A 12,124-nucleotide genomic window follows, 5' to 3' on the forward strand; every position below is an offset into this window, starting at 1 on the left:
TATTTGTATTAGTTTCAAAACTTCAGTGTCCTAACAGACCTGGCATGTTTAAAATTACTTGTTATAGGAAAAGGAGGTTTAAACACAATTTGCAGTACATATTGTGTAAGATGAGATATACTGGTTTCCACTATATAAAAAAGCCAGAGAACCTCAATTTATGGAAATAAATTAGATAAATTTAAACATTTTGTGACTCTGAAAAGATAAATTAATATTCACCAGAATGCTGGATTAACCATGCCAAGAGCAATTCATATAACAAAAGCTCCAGTAAAGCCTCAGTAAATAATCAATTAGAATCATTTAAAATAAACAAAAGATTGAGTAAAAATACTCCTGGCAGAAGCACTAGTTTTATTTTTAAAAGATCATTCTTACTACAGCTATAGCTGAAGGTATAAAATATTTGCCAGAATAATGGTCTAAAGGATACATGGTTTTTAGTATTTTTGATTTCATGATTACTTTGACCGTTATTGTTCAGAAAAATCCTGATTTTCCTTTAGAGGTAACTTTGTTAAGTTTGCTGCAAGACTTCTCAGAGAAAGTGATTTTACAATATCCCAAGTTCTTAGATTTTATTTTTCCTGTGGGTACTTTTCTTTCCTGTGATGATCAGCTGGAAAATAAGATTAACTAGTATTTATTTTACTCTTAAATTTCTAGGTGCACACTTACCTTATGAACTGCTTTGTAATTTCTGCTTAAGTTAATGACCTTCTCTGGGACCCCACAGTATCACCGGTAGAGGTGATCTGTAACAGGGATTCTAACCTCCTCCGGTCCCTGCAGACAGGACGTCCCGGGAAGTCACCATCGGCCTGCTGCCCCCCCCAGCTGCTCAGTGATGCGGCCTGTTGTCTGCTTTCTCTTTCTTCAGGGAAATCACTGATCTAAGAGGACTTTTAATCCTAAAAAGTCTGTGAGTCTATACTTACCAAGAGATCAAAAATAACCATCTGAAATCATGCAACCTTGAGATGGATGTTTTTCTCTCCTTCCATGTAGCCTCTATTACGCACTGTGCAGAGCTCTGATACAACTGACAGGGTTCCTGAATTAAATCATCTTTTTGTGAGATTCTTCATTAAAAACCAAACAAAACATACAATTTAAAGAAAGGGTAAAGTCTATGCTACCATGGCTTTCAGGTACATTCTCTGCCTACCACTCATCTCTGTCCAGTTGATGAAATTAGTAAGAAATCTGTACAACAAATTAAAGAGTAGCATCTGACAGGCATTGCGCAATGCTTTAGTCCCAAGCTTTCAAAGAAGGTAAGACGTCAAAGCTTAAGTTTACACATGGTTTGGCTATTCCAAGATTCTAGGCTATAGCTGGGTTTACTGGTTACCTGCAAAAACATGTTAAGCTGAGATAGCTCACTAAGATAACAGAGGTATCTAAGGACAGAATGTGCTGGCATCTCTTTTATCACTCTGGGATCTACCTATGACATTATTTGTATAGGTTGAGCAATTTATATCTACAGTATCAGCTATTTAATTTTGGACAAGTTTTTAAGTGTCATTGGCAAAATCAGACCAGAATTTCAATTTTGAATATCTAGTATAAATCTGTTTTCCCTAAACTGTAAACCCTTTCCCCTGCTTTTCAGAAACATAATTGCATAATTCAAACTCCTTCAATACAGTGACCTAGTTCCCCATCTTGATGTTATAAACAGCTCATGTAACTATGGTAACCATCCAGGAAAGATTGAATGTTTTTCTGGTCAGCAATATGCAAAGTATACCATATGTGCTATTTTTTTCTCTCTGGGATAACCAAAGTGAGTCATACATGTTTACTTTTCTCCTCAGGGGAATATTTTATGATTACTGAATTTTCTCTTGACTACAGTCCCAGTCATTTATAATCCTTTCATTAAAATGTTTTAGGATCATCTCTTGCTGTTAGTAGTCATTCTAAATCCTGAACAGTATCATACCCTTTAGTAGGAGTGATTGAATAACCAACTTAAAATCTAGCAATCTACTGTGTAAATGAAATGTACAGGCTGACATTGCTCAGATTTCTAATATTCCATCTTGACAATCTGGTATTTTCTTTGTCATTCAGTCCTTGCCAAAGCATCTCTTTAAGGCAAAAAACTAAAATGAATTACATCTTGGGGGTGTACTAGACACTGAGAAGAGCTATCTCCAGAGAATAGTAAGTTTCATGTATCTTTTTTTAGCTCTATTTTATTTTTCTATCTACAATTAGTGTGTACTACTTATGCAATAAAAGCAATTAAAAATGCTTTAAAACTGAGCTCAGTGAGGATGTAGGCTGTATTGTTTTTTTTTTTTTTTTTAGTTGCCTATTGTACTAATGAATTAATTTAAAGTTTTAGGTTTTTTCAGTATAATTTAAAATGCTTCACTGGACCTTCTAGAACAAATTACCCTCTAAATACAAACTCTTAAATTTTTAAGGATTTATTTGCATTAGGTAAAAATAACACTTCTACAGTGGACTATCAGTGGGTGGCCTTTTAATGTGAGGATTCTGTTTAAAGTGATTTTCCTGAATTTCCTCTATTTTTAATAGTGCTTTTCAACTATCCAAAGATCTTCCTTAGAAAAAACATTGTTATCTATCTGCTTCACTGAATTAAATAGGGAATTAACTGCCTCTTACTGGTTTAGAAAAGACCTTACTAACCAAATGTAAAGTGCCAAACTTATTTGGATCCTGTTGAACAAACCAAGTGTAAAAAGACTGATGACACAATAGGGAAATTTGAAATTTGAGTTGTCTGGATATTAAATGATAATGTAATTTTTTTTGATGGGATAAAAGTATTGTGGATGTTTTTTTAAAAAAAAATCCTTCATCTGTTTATATTTAAAGTATTTACAGATAAAATATTAATAATCCAGCAAGAGTAAGGAACTAGTGGAGGGCTATAGATGAAATTATATTGGCCATATGTTGGTAAGTGTTCATGCTGAATGACCGGTATATTAGGATTTATTGTAGTATTATCTCTATTTTTGTGTGTGTTTGAAAATTTCCATGTTAAAAAAAGTTACATAATAGGAAAAAAAAAGGATTTCAAAATTAACAGGCCTGAGTCAAGCAGTAACTGAATTTTCTCAGGAGGTAAGTTTAGGAATCCTTCGGAACTACCTGCTAGTTTTATTTTACATCTGTTTGAAGTTGTTGCTCTACCCTCTCACAGTATAAATAGGGGCTCCAGGATGCAGATTTAGAGGCATAAACCTTTCCTACCAGGAACCTCTTAGAGTAACTGATTTAGAAATTAAAGGTAATCCCAGACATTTCTACTACTATAGCGGTGTCAGTTATCTTTTGTAGGGCTACTTTATGGTAGAAAATATATTCAAGAGGAAGTGCCTTTTGCTTTATATGTAGGACTAAACATTACCAATTAACTTCCGTATTGCAGAAAACGGGGGCTTTAAGTGTTGAATTCAGCAGAGTAAGGGAATCCCAGTTTGAAAAGGCCCCAAATTTCCAGCTAAGTGATTACTAAGAAAAGGACATGATAAATAACCAAGCTCAAGAGTTGAGTTTGGGGAGTATGGTGATTTATTTTTCCATGTCAGTAATATCCCCACACAGTCTGCTGTCACAAGCATAGCAGGAATAAACCTCTGATTAACTTTTATAAATTAATATAGCAACTTCAGCACGTGTCTGAAATACTTCACAAACACACATATAACCACATTAGGGTGTTCTTTACAGGTCTAGATCACCACAAGCTGAGAAATATTTATTTGAATTTTTTGCTTCCTTTCAGCCTGTCCAACAGTTATGAAAGGTGAAAACAAGGCTATAAAAGGTATCCCTTCCCAGGCATCCTTCCTGCCTCTCCTCTGTCCTGGGGTCCTGGAGGGAGGAGTACTCTAGGTATTCTGCATCAGTGCCTTTTCGCACTTCTCGTTTGTAACCACGTGTCCTGTCTGCCTGCAGATCACCTCTCAGGTTGAATAAAATACACTGGTGCATTCAAGGTCTAACCTGAATCAAATAATAAAACATCTTGCATTATTTTGGGGGCGCTGATTCAAATCTATAAGTAAATAAAAACAGTAGAGGTTCAGGTAAAAAGAGATAAAATTCAATTCTTAATGTTTTTGTTTTTAACAATGATTGGTTTTTGACAAGACCTGGCTGTTAAGTCTGAAATATTTAAAGAATGACAACAGTAAAATTCCTAGACGGAAATACAACACACTGTACTGCCTGGGTTGACTTAGTATTCGGGTAGTAGAACCTCAAAATGTCACAGGATGGTAACACAAGACAGTCTGTGAGTTCTGGGCAATACATTTTTTGTTGTTCTCAAGACGCCCTATTCCTTTGTGCTTTGTTTCGGTTTCGAACAAATTTTCCTTTAGATCAAGGTCTAGGTTTCTCTCTGCATGTCAATGGTTACATTCTATTAACAACTGTTTCAAAAGCACTCTAACGGGTCACCCTTCAGGTAACATCACCGCGGAGACCGCAATGGACAGGAGGAGGAACCCAGATTTATCCCCGCTCGCGTTTTCTCTTTAACTCGAAGGTACTATTCAGAACCGGGTTTGCTTACATAGGCATTCCATCAAAATTCTCCCTGGAGTTGTTCTATTTAACAACCATTTCTTTCAAAAAACGCACGTTACGAAACACTGAGTCCATCGGAATTATGAGCTCCTCCGTTCAGCATTTCATGTAACACTAAACAGCAATCAAACGCTGACGGCCGATCGCGTCGCTGAGGCCGTGGGTCGGACCTGACGGGTTTTTGCCGCACCCCCACTTGCCCTCCTTCCCCCTCCGCCCCGAGTGTCTCCCAGCCTTAGGGTGGGAGCGGGCCAGGCGGCGGTGCCCTGGCGGACCTTTACCGCTGTAACGTCCAGACCCCCGGGGGAGGAACAGTTTTTTAGAAGGGAGGTCTGGTGGACAAACATGTCTCCGGGGCAGATGCCTCCGGACGGACCAGGGGGGTCCTCCAGGGCCGGAGGGCGGGCAAAACCCTCCAGGAGCCTCGGCGACGGGAGATCTCCCGCGTCTAGGGGCGGGAGCACGCCGGAGCCGCGAGGGAGATTTAAAAGGCGGGCGGACTGCCGGAGAAAGAGCACCGCCTACCTCGGCGATCAGCCCCGGGCGCCCCACGAGCCCACAGGCCGCGGCGGGAGGAGGGCCGGAGCCCGTGAGCTGCGCGAAAGCGGCGGCGGCTCGGCGGGAACTCGGCGCCGCGCATGCCCTGAGCTGCGCCCAATGTACGCCGGGTCGCGTAGTGCCGCAGGCCTCCCTCATGCCGTCAGCCCGCAGCGGCCGCAGAGGCTCTCTTTAAGGCTCGCGAGTTGTGGCGCTAGATCCAGCTGCAGGGGAAAATGTGGGTAACACCGGGACGAGGAAGCTGGGCCAGGCTTCCCCCTCCCCGCGGGAAGACGGAAGCGAGGAGCCCAGCTCCTCCCCTCTCCAGCCCCATTCACACATTGAGCTAAGAGGCGGGCTTGACACCGCTTCCCCTTTAAGAGGGGGCGGGGCGCAGCCTGCCGTTTGGCCGCACCCCGCACTCTCCTCCCGGGCCGAGAGTTGACAGACCAATCGCCCGGGTGGCGGAGGGAAGGCGGGAGAATGCGAACCCGTCGGTAGGGCGGTAGGGGTGGGCCCCCTGCCTTATTAGGAGGGAGCCCTGCGCAGGCGCAGAGGCGGCCGCAGGCGGAGGGGCGGGGGCAGTCCGGTGAGAGACTCTACGACAGGCTCGGAGGGTGATTGGGAGGAAAGGGGGCAGCGAGCGGCTTGTCATGGGGATCCGAGCTACGAGACGGCGGCGGTAGCATCTGGGGACTCTGAGGGCGACAGGAAGTGTCAGCGCCTGGGACCCCGGCGGCGGCTCCGCCTGGGGGATCCCCGCCGCTCCCGGACTGGGGAGGGAGGGGCAAGGAGGGAGCACCGGTCTCGCCCCGCCCCTGGGCTTGTTACCGCGGGGGCGGGGAGTGAGGCTTCTGCGGGGAGTGGAGATCGGGGGACTCGGCTGTGCCCTCCGGAGCGGCTGCCGGTGTTCCCGCGGGCCGGGCTGCGGAGCAGGAGCCGCGGCCGCCGCGGCGGCTGTTGCATGTGTGGCTGCTGGATGCGGAGGCGGCGGCGGCGGCGGCGGCGAGGAGCAGCAGCGGCGGCAGGATGTTAGGGCAGCAGCAACTATACTCGTCGGCCGCGCTCCTGACGGGGGAACGGAGCCGGCTGCTCACCTGCTACGTGCAGGACTACCTCGAGTGTGTGGAGTCGCTGCCCCACGACATGCAGAGGAACGTGTCTGTGCTGCGAGAGCTGGACAACAAATATCAAGGTAGAGGGCCCCAGGGTGCCCGTGCGTCCTCCCCCGACTTCATCCGCCGGCCTCCAGACTCGGTCGCTCGGAAGCCGCCCGGGGAAGTGGCACTTTCCATTTCTCCTGTGACAGTCTCTCCGAGTGCACAGACGGGGTCTGGTGTGTGGGACCGGGCAGAGGGGCTGGGGACGTGAATCGAGGCCCTCCCTTCCCCCGCTGCGGTCTGCGAGGACTCCGGTGGGGTATCGGGTGGGGATGGGGGTGGGGGCCGCTCGTCAGCCCCCGCTGCATACCCAGAGGCTGCAGCTGTGTGGAGGGGAATCAGCCATTTTAAGCAGCATTTGCTCCGAGGCTTCCTGTCGGGTGCCGCAGACCCTCCTGCCCCGGCAGGGAGCGTGTTGCCAGGCGCAGGGCTGTAGGGAGGGAGCGGTCGGCCGAGCCCGGGCTCCCGCTGGTCTCTGGGGCCTGGCTTCCCTGCCCCTTCGGCCCCCACCCCCTGAGAGCAGATGCATTGGAACGTGCGGGGTGGAGGGGGCGAGAGACGGCCGCGAAGGCGGACTCGGCGGAGGTCCCCTCCCTCCGCTCTCCGGCTCCTGGCCCGGGAATGAAAGAGTCCTTTCCCCTCTCCCGCCCCAGGGGAAGTTCCGGGCCGTAGCCCTGGCCCCGCTCCTTCAGCCAAAGAGTTAAAAGGGGAGGGGTCCCCGCAGGGAACGGGAGGGGGGCGTGTGTAGCGAGGAGGTCGCCCTGCCCCTGGGGGCGGTGCCTGAGGCGTGACGTAGAGCATGGGCGCGGCCCGGGCGTCCGCGCTCCCGCCCGTCTGGAAAATGGCTGGTCGCGGAAAGGGTTGGGCGGAGCTGGCTGGTTGGGAGGGGGCCGGAGCCGTGAGGGACATTAGTTTGTCCCTAGCAGAGTCAGTGTTGAGGCCTGGGATATATTTGTTGTGATATTTTCCACTTTTTCCTGTCTACTCAATCTCGAGGACACAAGCTACTGGGGCCGTCGCTGACCCTACAACCCGTAGGTTCCGGGCCTGGCGTCACTTCCGGGCCCCAGAAAGCAGTGGGTGGTTGACTGGGCAACCGCCTAGCGTCCCTTAACCCCTGGGTCCCTTCTCAGTCAAGTTTAGGAGATGAAGGCGAAAACCACCCTTTGTGGTCAGACCCAAGAAGCTAGGACAGTATCATTAATACTGGTGGACCTTTCACCTGCTGCTAGGAGGGGAGAAGTTTAAATGGGGCGCCGTTTTGCGTTTAATAGCCCGGAATCAAGGAACAGACCTGGGACAAAATGTGGGAACAGCCATATGGTCTTAAAAAGATAACTTCTTGGACCCATTCTCTCGTTTTGTAGACACCTCACTAATCTTATGATTTACTCTCTAAGGAACCCACTTCTGGGGTGACATTTTCTGGCCTGTAGCACGTTAGAATAAGTATCTCATGTTTTCAAATCTGTAATTCTGACTTCTCATAATTAATAGAACTGATCTTTGTTAGGGGGGGAAGAGAATTAATACTAATTACTTACCGTGTGTCAGATCCAGAGCATTGTCTCATTTAATTCTAACAATCATCCAATGAAGTAAAACTTTATTTTTTAAAATTATTCAAGAAATTTACAGATAAAATTTACAAGGATTTTAATTGTTCAATTAATTAGGTGGGCAATATTTGACTCCAGAGCCTGGCTACTTCAGATGCACAACCAAATAATGTAACTCTGAAATTTGTAAAGCGTGCAGGATTTTACATTTCTTTAAAGACACATGACTTGCCTTCACAAAATTAAGCTATTTTCTTTAAATTCAAATTGAAGAGCGACATTTTGTCACAGAGAAATCTGCCATCTTGACCACCTAGAATTCTTATAAGGATTCTGGTAACATGAGAAAGAGTATTAGGTCTTAAAAGATCAAGAGATTATGAAAGTTTTGAGCTCCATTAAGATTGTGGTGAGTTTCAAGATTAATATAAAAACAACGATCTAGTTTTCACTCTGTGCACATGCTTACTGAGCTCAGCTTTCACAGTTCTGTGTTTATTAGCTTTGTGCACTCCTGTGTTCTTGGTTCAGATTTGATATGTTTTATTTCTTCTTAAGTATTTTCTAATTTTGGATCTAATGTTTACTGCAGTAGTTAGTGATATAAATTACGTAGGCAGGCAAAGAAGTTTCTCTCCTACCTATTTGAGACACTTTCAGAAATTACTGAAGAACTTTTAATCTTAAAAGCTTTTAAAAATGGAGAAATGAAGACAATTTCACAATTGAATTAAGTGTTTATTATGGGATGTGGTTATTAGAGAACCTTAATTTTTGTTCCAGTATTATTGTTCATAATTTATTTTGTAAATAATCATCGAACTAAACTTTAATACCTAATTTCAAGTACCTTTCATGCAGCTTGGTAGAAAGTGCTTAAATGCAGAGCCAGATATACTTATCTGTCAGAGTTCAAACTCTGAGGTCATTACCTCTTGGACTTCATTTCTTCATGCATAGAAGTGATGTCTTCCTCTTGAGGTTGCCGTGGGGATTGAATGAGAAATCCTTCATCACATGGAAGGGGCTTAGTAAGTGTTAGTTTCCTGTCTACTTTCACTACATAATTAAGGTGTCTTTAAAACGTGATTTTTTATCTCCTCTAAGTATATCAATGTGCTGGTGTGATGTAATTAGCTTCTAATTCCTGATTCTTAAATACAGAATATTTGAAATAAAGCTTGCCTTTATTTTACTTATTTTTTTATTAAAGTATGGTTGATAAACAATCTTATGTTGGTTTCAAATGTACAACACAGTGGTTCAACAGTTATCCATGTTATTAAATCCTCACTCCTGTAGCGCAGTTACTAGCTATCAACATAGAAAGATGTTACAGGATCATTGACTGTATTCTCCATGCTGTACTACTGTCCTGTGCCCAACTTATATTGTGATTGTAAATTATTGTGCCCCTTCATCTCCCTCACCCTCTCCCTCCACCTGCCCCAATCCCTCCCCCTTGGTAACCACTAGTCACTTCTCAGTGTCTGTGAGTCTATCCCTGTATTGTTCCTCTGTTTTGCTTTGTTTTTAGATTCCACAAATAAATGAAATCATATGGTATTTGTTTTTCTCCGCCTGGCTTATTTCACTGAGCACAATACCCTCTACAACCATCCATGTTGTTGCAAATGGCCAGATTCCTTTTCTTTTCATTTGCTTCTATTTTTTAACCCCCAAATTTTGTGTGTCTGAGGGGAAAATATATAATTTCCTTATTTTCTCTAGAGGAAAATTATGTTCTTAGGAAGTCCACTTTTATACCTCGTGGGACAAATGGGCTGGATATGAACTTTGTTTAGAAATTTGCTACACAGGTATGAATACCCTCAGTGTGTGGTCGCATTTTGTCCTGTATCCCAGGTCAGCCAGCTGTCCATCATGTGTGAGTACTTCTGGTTTCCCTGGGTGAGCTGATGCCTAAGAGTTGTGTTGAGTCCTTGCTTTGTGTTCCCCTTGCTTGCAGACAGTGCCAATGCATGTATTTCACTTGTCTCACATTTCTGTTCTTATCATTAGAATAGTAATATTGGAAGGTCAAACTGTTATGCCATGTGCTGCTAATAATATTGCAATATAAAACTGCTATGCCACGTGGCATGATAAATAAGAGTTAATTTTTCTTCCTAATTAGTAAGGTAGAACTCTTTCAGAGAGCATAATATTGCATAAAGATAAGAATAAACTAGATTTGAATTAAAAACTAATCTTAAGTTTTGGTGACAACTGTATTTTCAGATTTTCATGTACATTCTACAGACTCAGCTATTTTTAATTGATGTAAGTGTTTTCAATATGCTGTACAGTACCTAAATCAGCAGTTCCAAAAGCTTAGAACCACCCGCCGAGTTCTCTACAAAAGCAGAGTGACCCAATGCTGACTTCACTGTCATTTTGTTAGTAGCTTAGTCAGTTGATGCCGGAACCTGAACCTAAACCTATTCTGGAAATAGTTCATTTTCAGAATCTCGCATGTGATGCAATAAAAGCTGGTAAAACCAAAACCAATGTAACGGGAAGTTAAGAGTTGCTTGTGTCTTCTTTGTTTAAAGATGTCCAGGGGTGTGATATGTAAGTAAAGGTGTAGTCTCTCTCTGAACCTTGTAGCAGGTCATTCATTGAACTGTAAATCCTGTAAACACAGTTAGACAGTAATCTTTAGCCTAGTCTTGGAACCTCTTTAAGGTTTATAGCTAGAGTCCAGCATGTAAATTTTATATACAGAATTGTTGTGAAGTTCAAATGAAGTAGAGGTAATACAGCACTAAGTAGACTCCAAAGGGCATACAGTGTCCTGGCCCATGTAAAATACTTGTGATTATTAACCATACAGCTCTATCCTTTTAAATTAATGACTATTAGAGTTTGTGTTCTTCCTTTTTATTTATTTCTAAATATGCTTTCATATTGGATAACATGGTCTTTGTAAAGGAAACAATGATTTTTAATGTGTGCATACTATCAGGAGTTTGATTTTATAGTTTGAGTTTGTTCTAACTTTACCAATTCTGTGAGAGAAAACTCGACAGTGTTGCATAATGCATAGTAACTGTTCAAATTTTTTCCTTCCTTTTTTAGAAACATTAAAGGAAATTGATGATGTCTATGAAAAATATAAGAAGGAAGATGATTCAAATCAGAAAAAACGTCTACAGCAGCATCTCCAGAGAGCATTAATCAATAGTCAAGAATTGGGAGATGAAAAAATTCAGATTGTGACACAGATGCTTGAATTGGTGGAAAATCGGGCAAGGCAAATGGAGTTACATTCGCAGTGTTTTCAAGATCCTGCCGAGAGTGAGCGAGCCTCAGATAAAGCAAAGATGGATTCCAGCCAGCCAGAAAGATCTTCAAGAAGACCCCGCAGACAGCGAACCAGTGAGAGCCGTGATTTGTGTCACATGACGAATGGGATTGAAGACTGTGATGATCAGCCACCCAAAGAAAAGAAATCCAAGTCAGCCAAGAAAAAGAAACGCTCCAAGGCCAAGCAGGAAAGGGAAGCTTCACCTGTTGAGTTTGCAATAGATCCCAATGAACCTACATACTGTTTATGTAACCAAGTGTCTTATGGAGAAATGATCGGATGTGACAATGAACAATGTCCAATTGAATGGTTTCACTTTTCATGTGTTTCACTTACGTACAAACCAAAGGGGAAATGGTATTGCCCAAAGTGCAGGGGAGATAATGAGAAAACAATGGACAAAAATACTGAAAAGACAAAAAAAGATAGAAGATCGAGGTAGTAAACACCACCCACATTTTAAAGGGTTATTTGTCTTTTATATTATTCTTTCAGAATTTGCTTTCAGAAAATGTTTTAGGGTAAATGCATAAGACTATGCAATAATTTTTAATCATTAGTATTATGGTGTATTAAAAGTTGTTGTACTTTGTCTGTGACCTTAATTTTCTGCACTGAATTACCAAATATTTTAAGCCAGGTAGTCTTTAGATCACCTGAAGAAAGGAACAGGGAATAGGGAGAAGGTGGTGTGAACATCAAGAAAACTTCACAAACCATGCCTATTTCATTTTTACTTCAAACTGCAATGCTGTATTTTGGGTAAACACCAAAGTTTTGCTAGCATTTTAATTTCATGTGCTTAAAAAAATTCAGTATAGTTGGGGTTCTCCGTAAGCACTCAGATTATCTTGGGTAATTTAATATGAACACTATACCATTTAGAGCTGCTTTCTCCTTAGCCCCATTTATACATACACCCATTCATCTCTAGTCTTCCAAGAATTTAAGGAGCTAGAGATAATATTTTG

At 43.1% G+C, this 12,124-nt stretch overlaps 1 protein-coding gene across 1 annotated transcript; it reads left to right on the top strand.

Annotated features, from left to right (window-relative positions):
• The first annotated feature begins 5,742 nt into the window (after positions 1 to 5,742).
• Positions 5,743 to 11,745, top strand: ING2 (inhibitor of growth family member 2). The gene is made up of 2 exons (XM_036894175.2): positions 5,743 to 6,319; positions 10,925 to 11,745. Exons 1-2 carry the CDS (start codon positions 6,154 to 6,156, stop codon positions 11,593 to 11,595), a joined length of 837 nt encoding a protein of 278 aa, XP_036750070.1. The 5' UTR covers positions 5,743 to 6,153; the 3' UTR covers positions 11,596 to 11,745.
• Positions 11,746 to 12,124: the final 379 nt, after the last annotated feature.

Source organism: Manis pentadactyla, chromosome 7, assembly GCF_030020395.1.
Source record: "Manis pentadactyla isolate mManPen7 chromosome 7, mManPen7.hap1, whole genome shotgun sequence".
NCBI lineage: Eukaryota > Metazoa > Chordata > Mammalia > Pholidota > Manidae > Manis > Manis pentadactyla.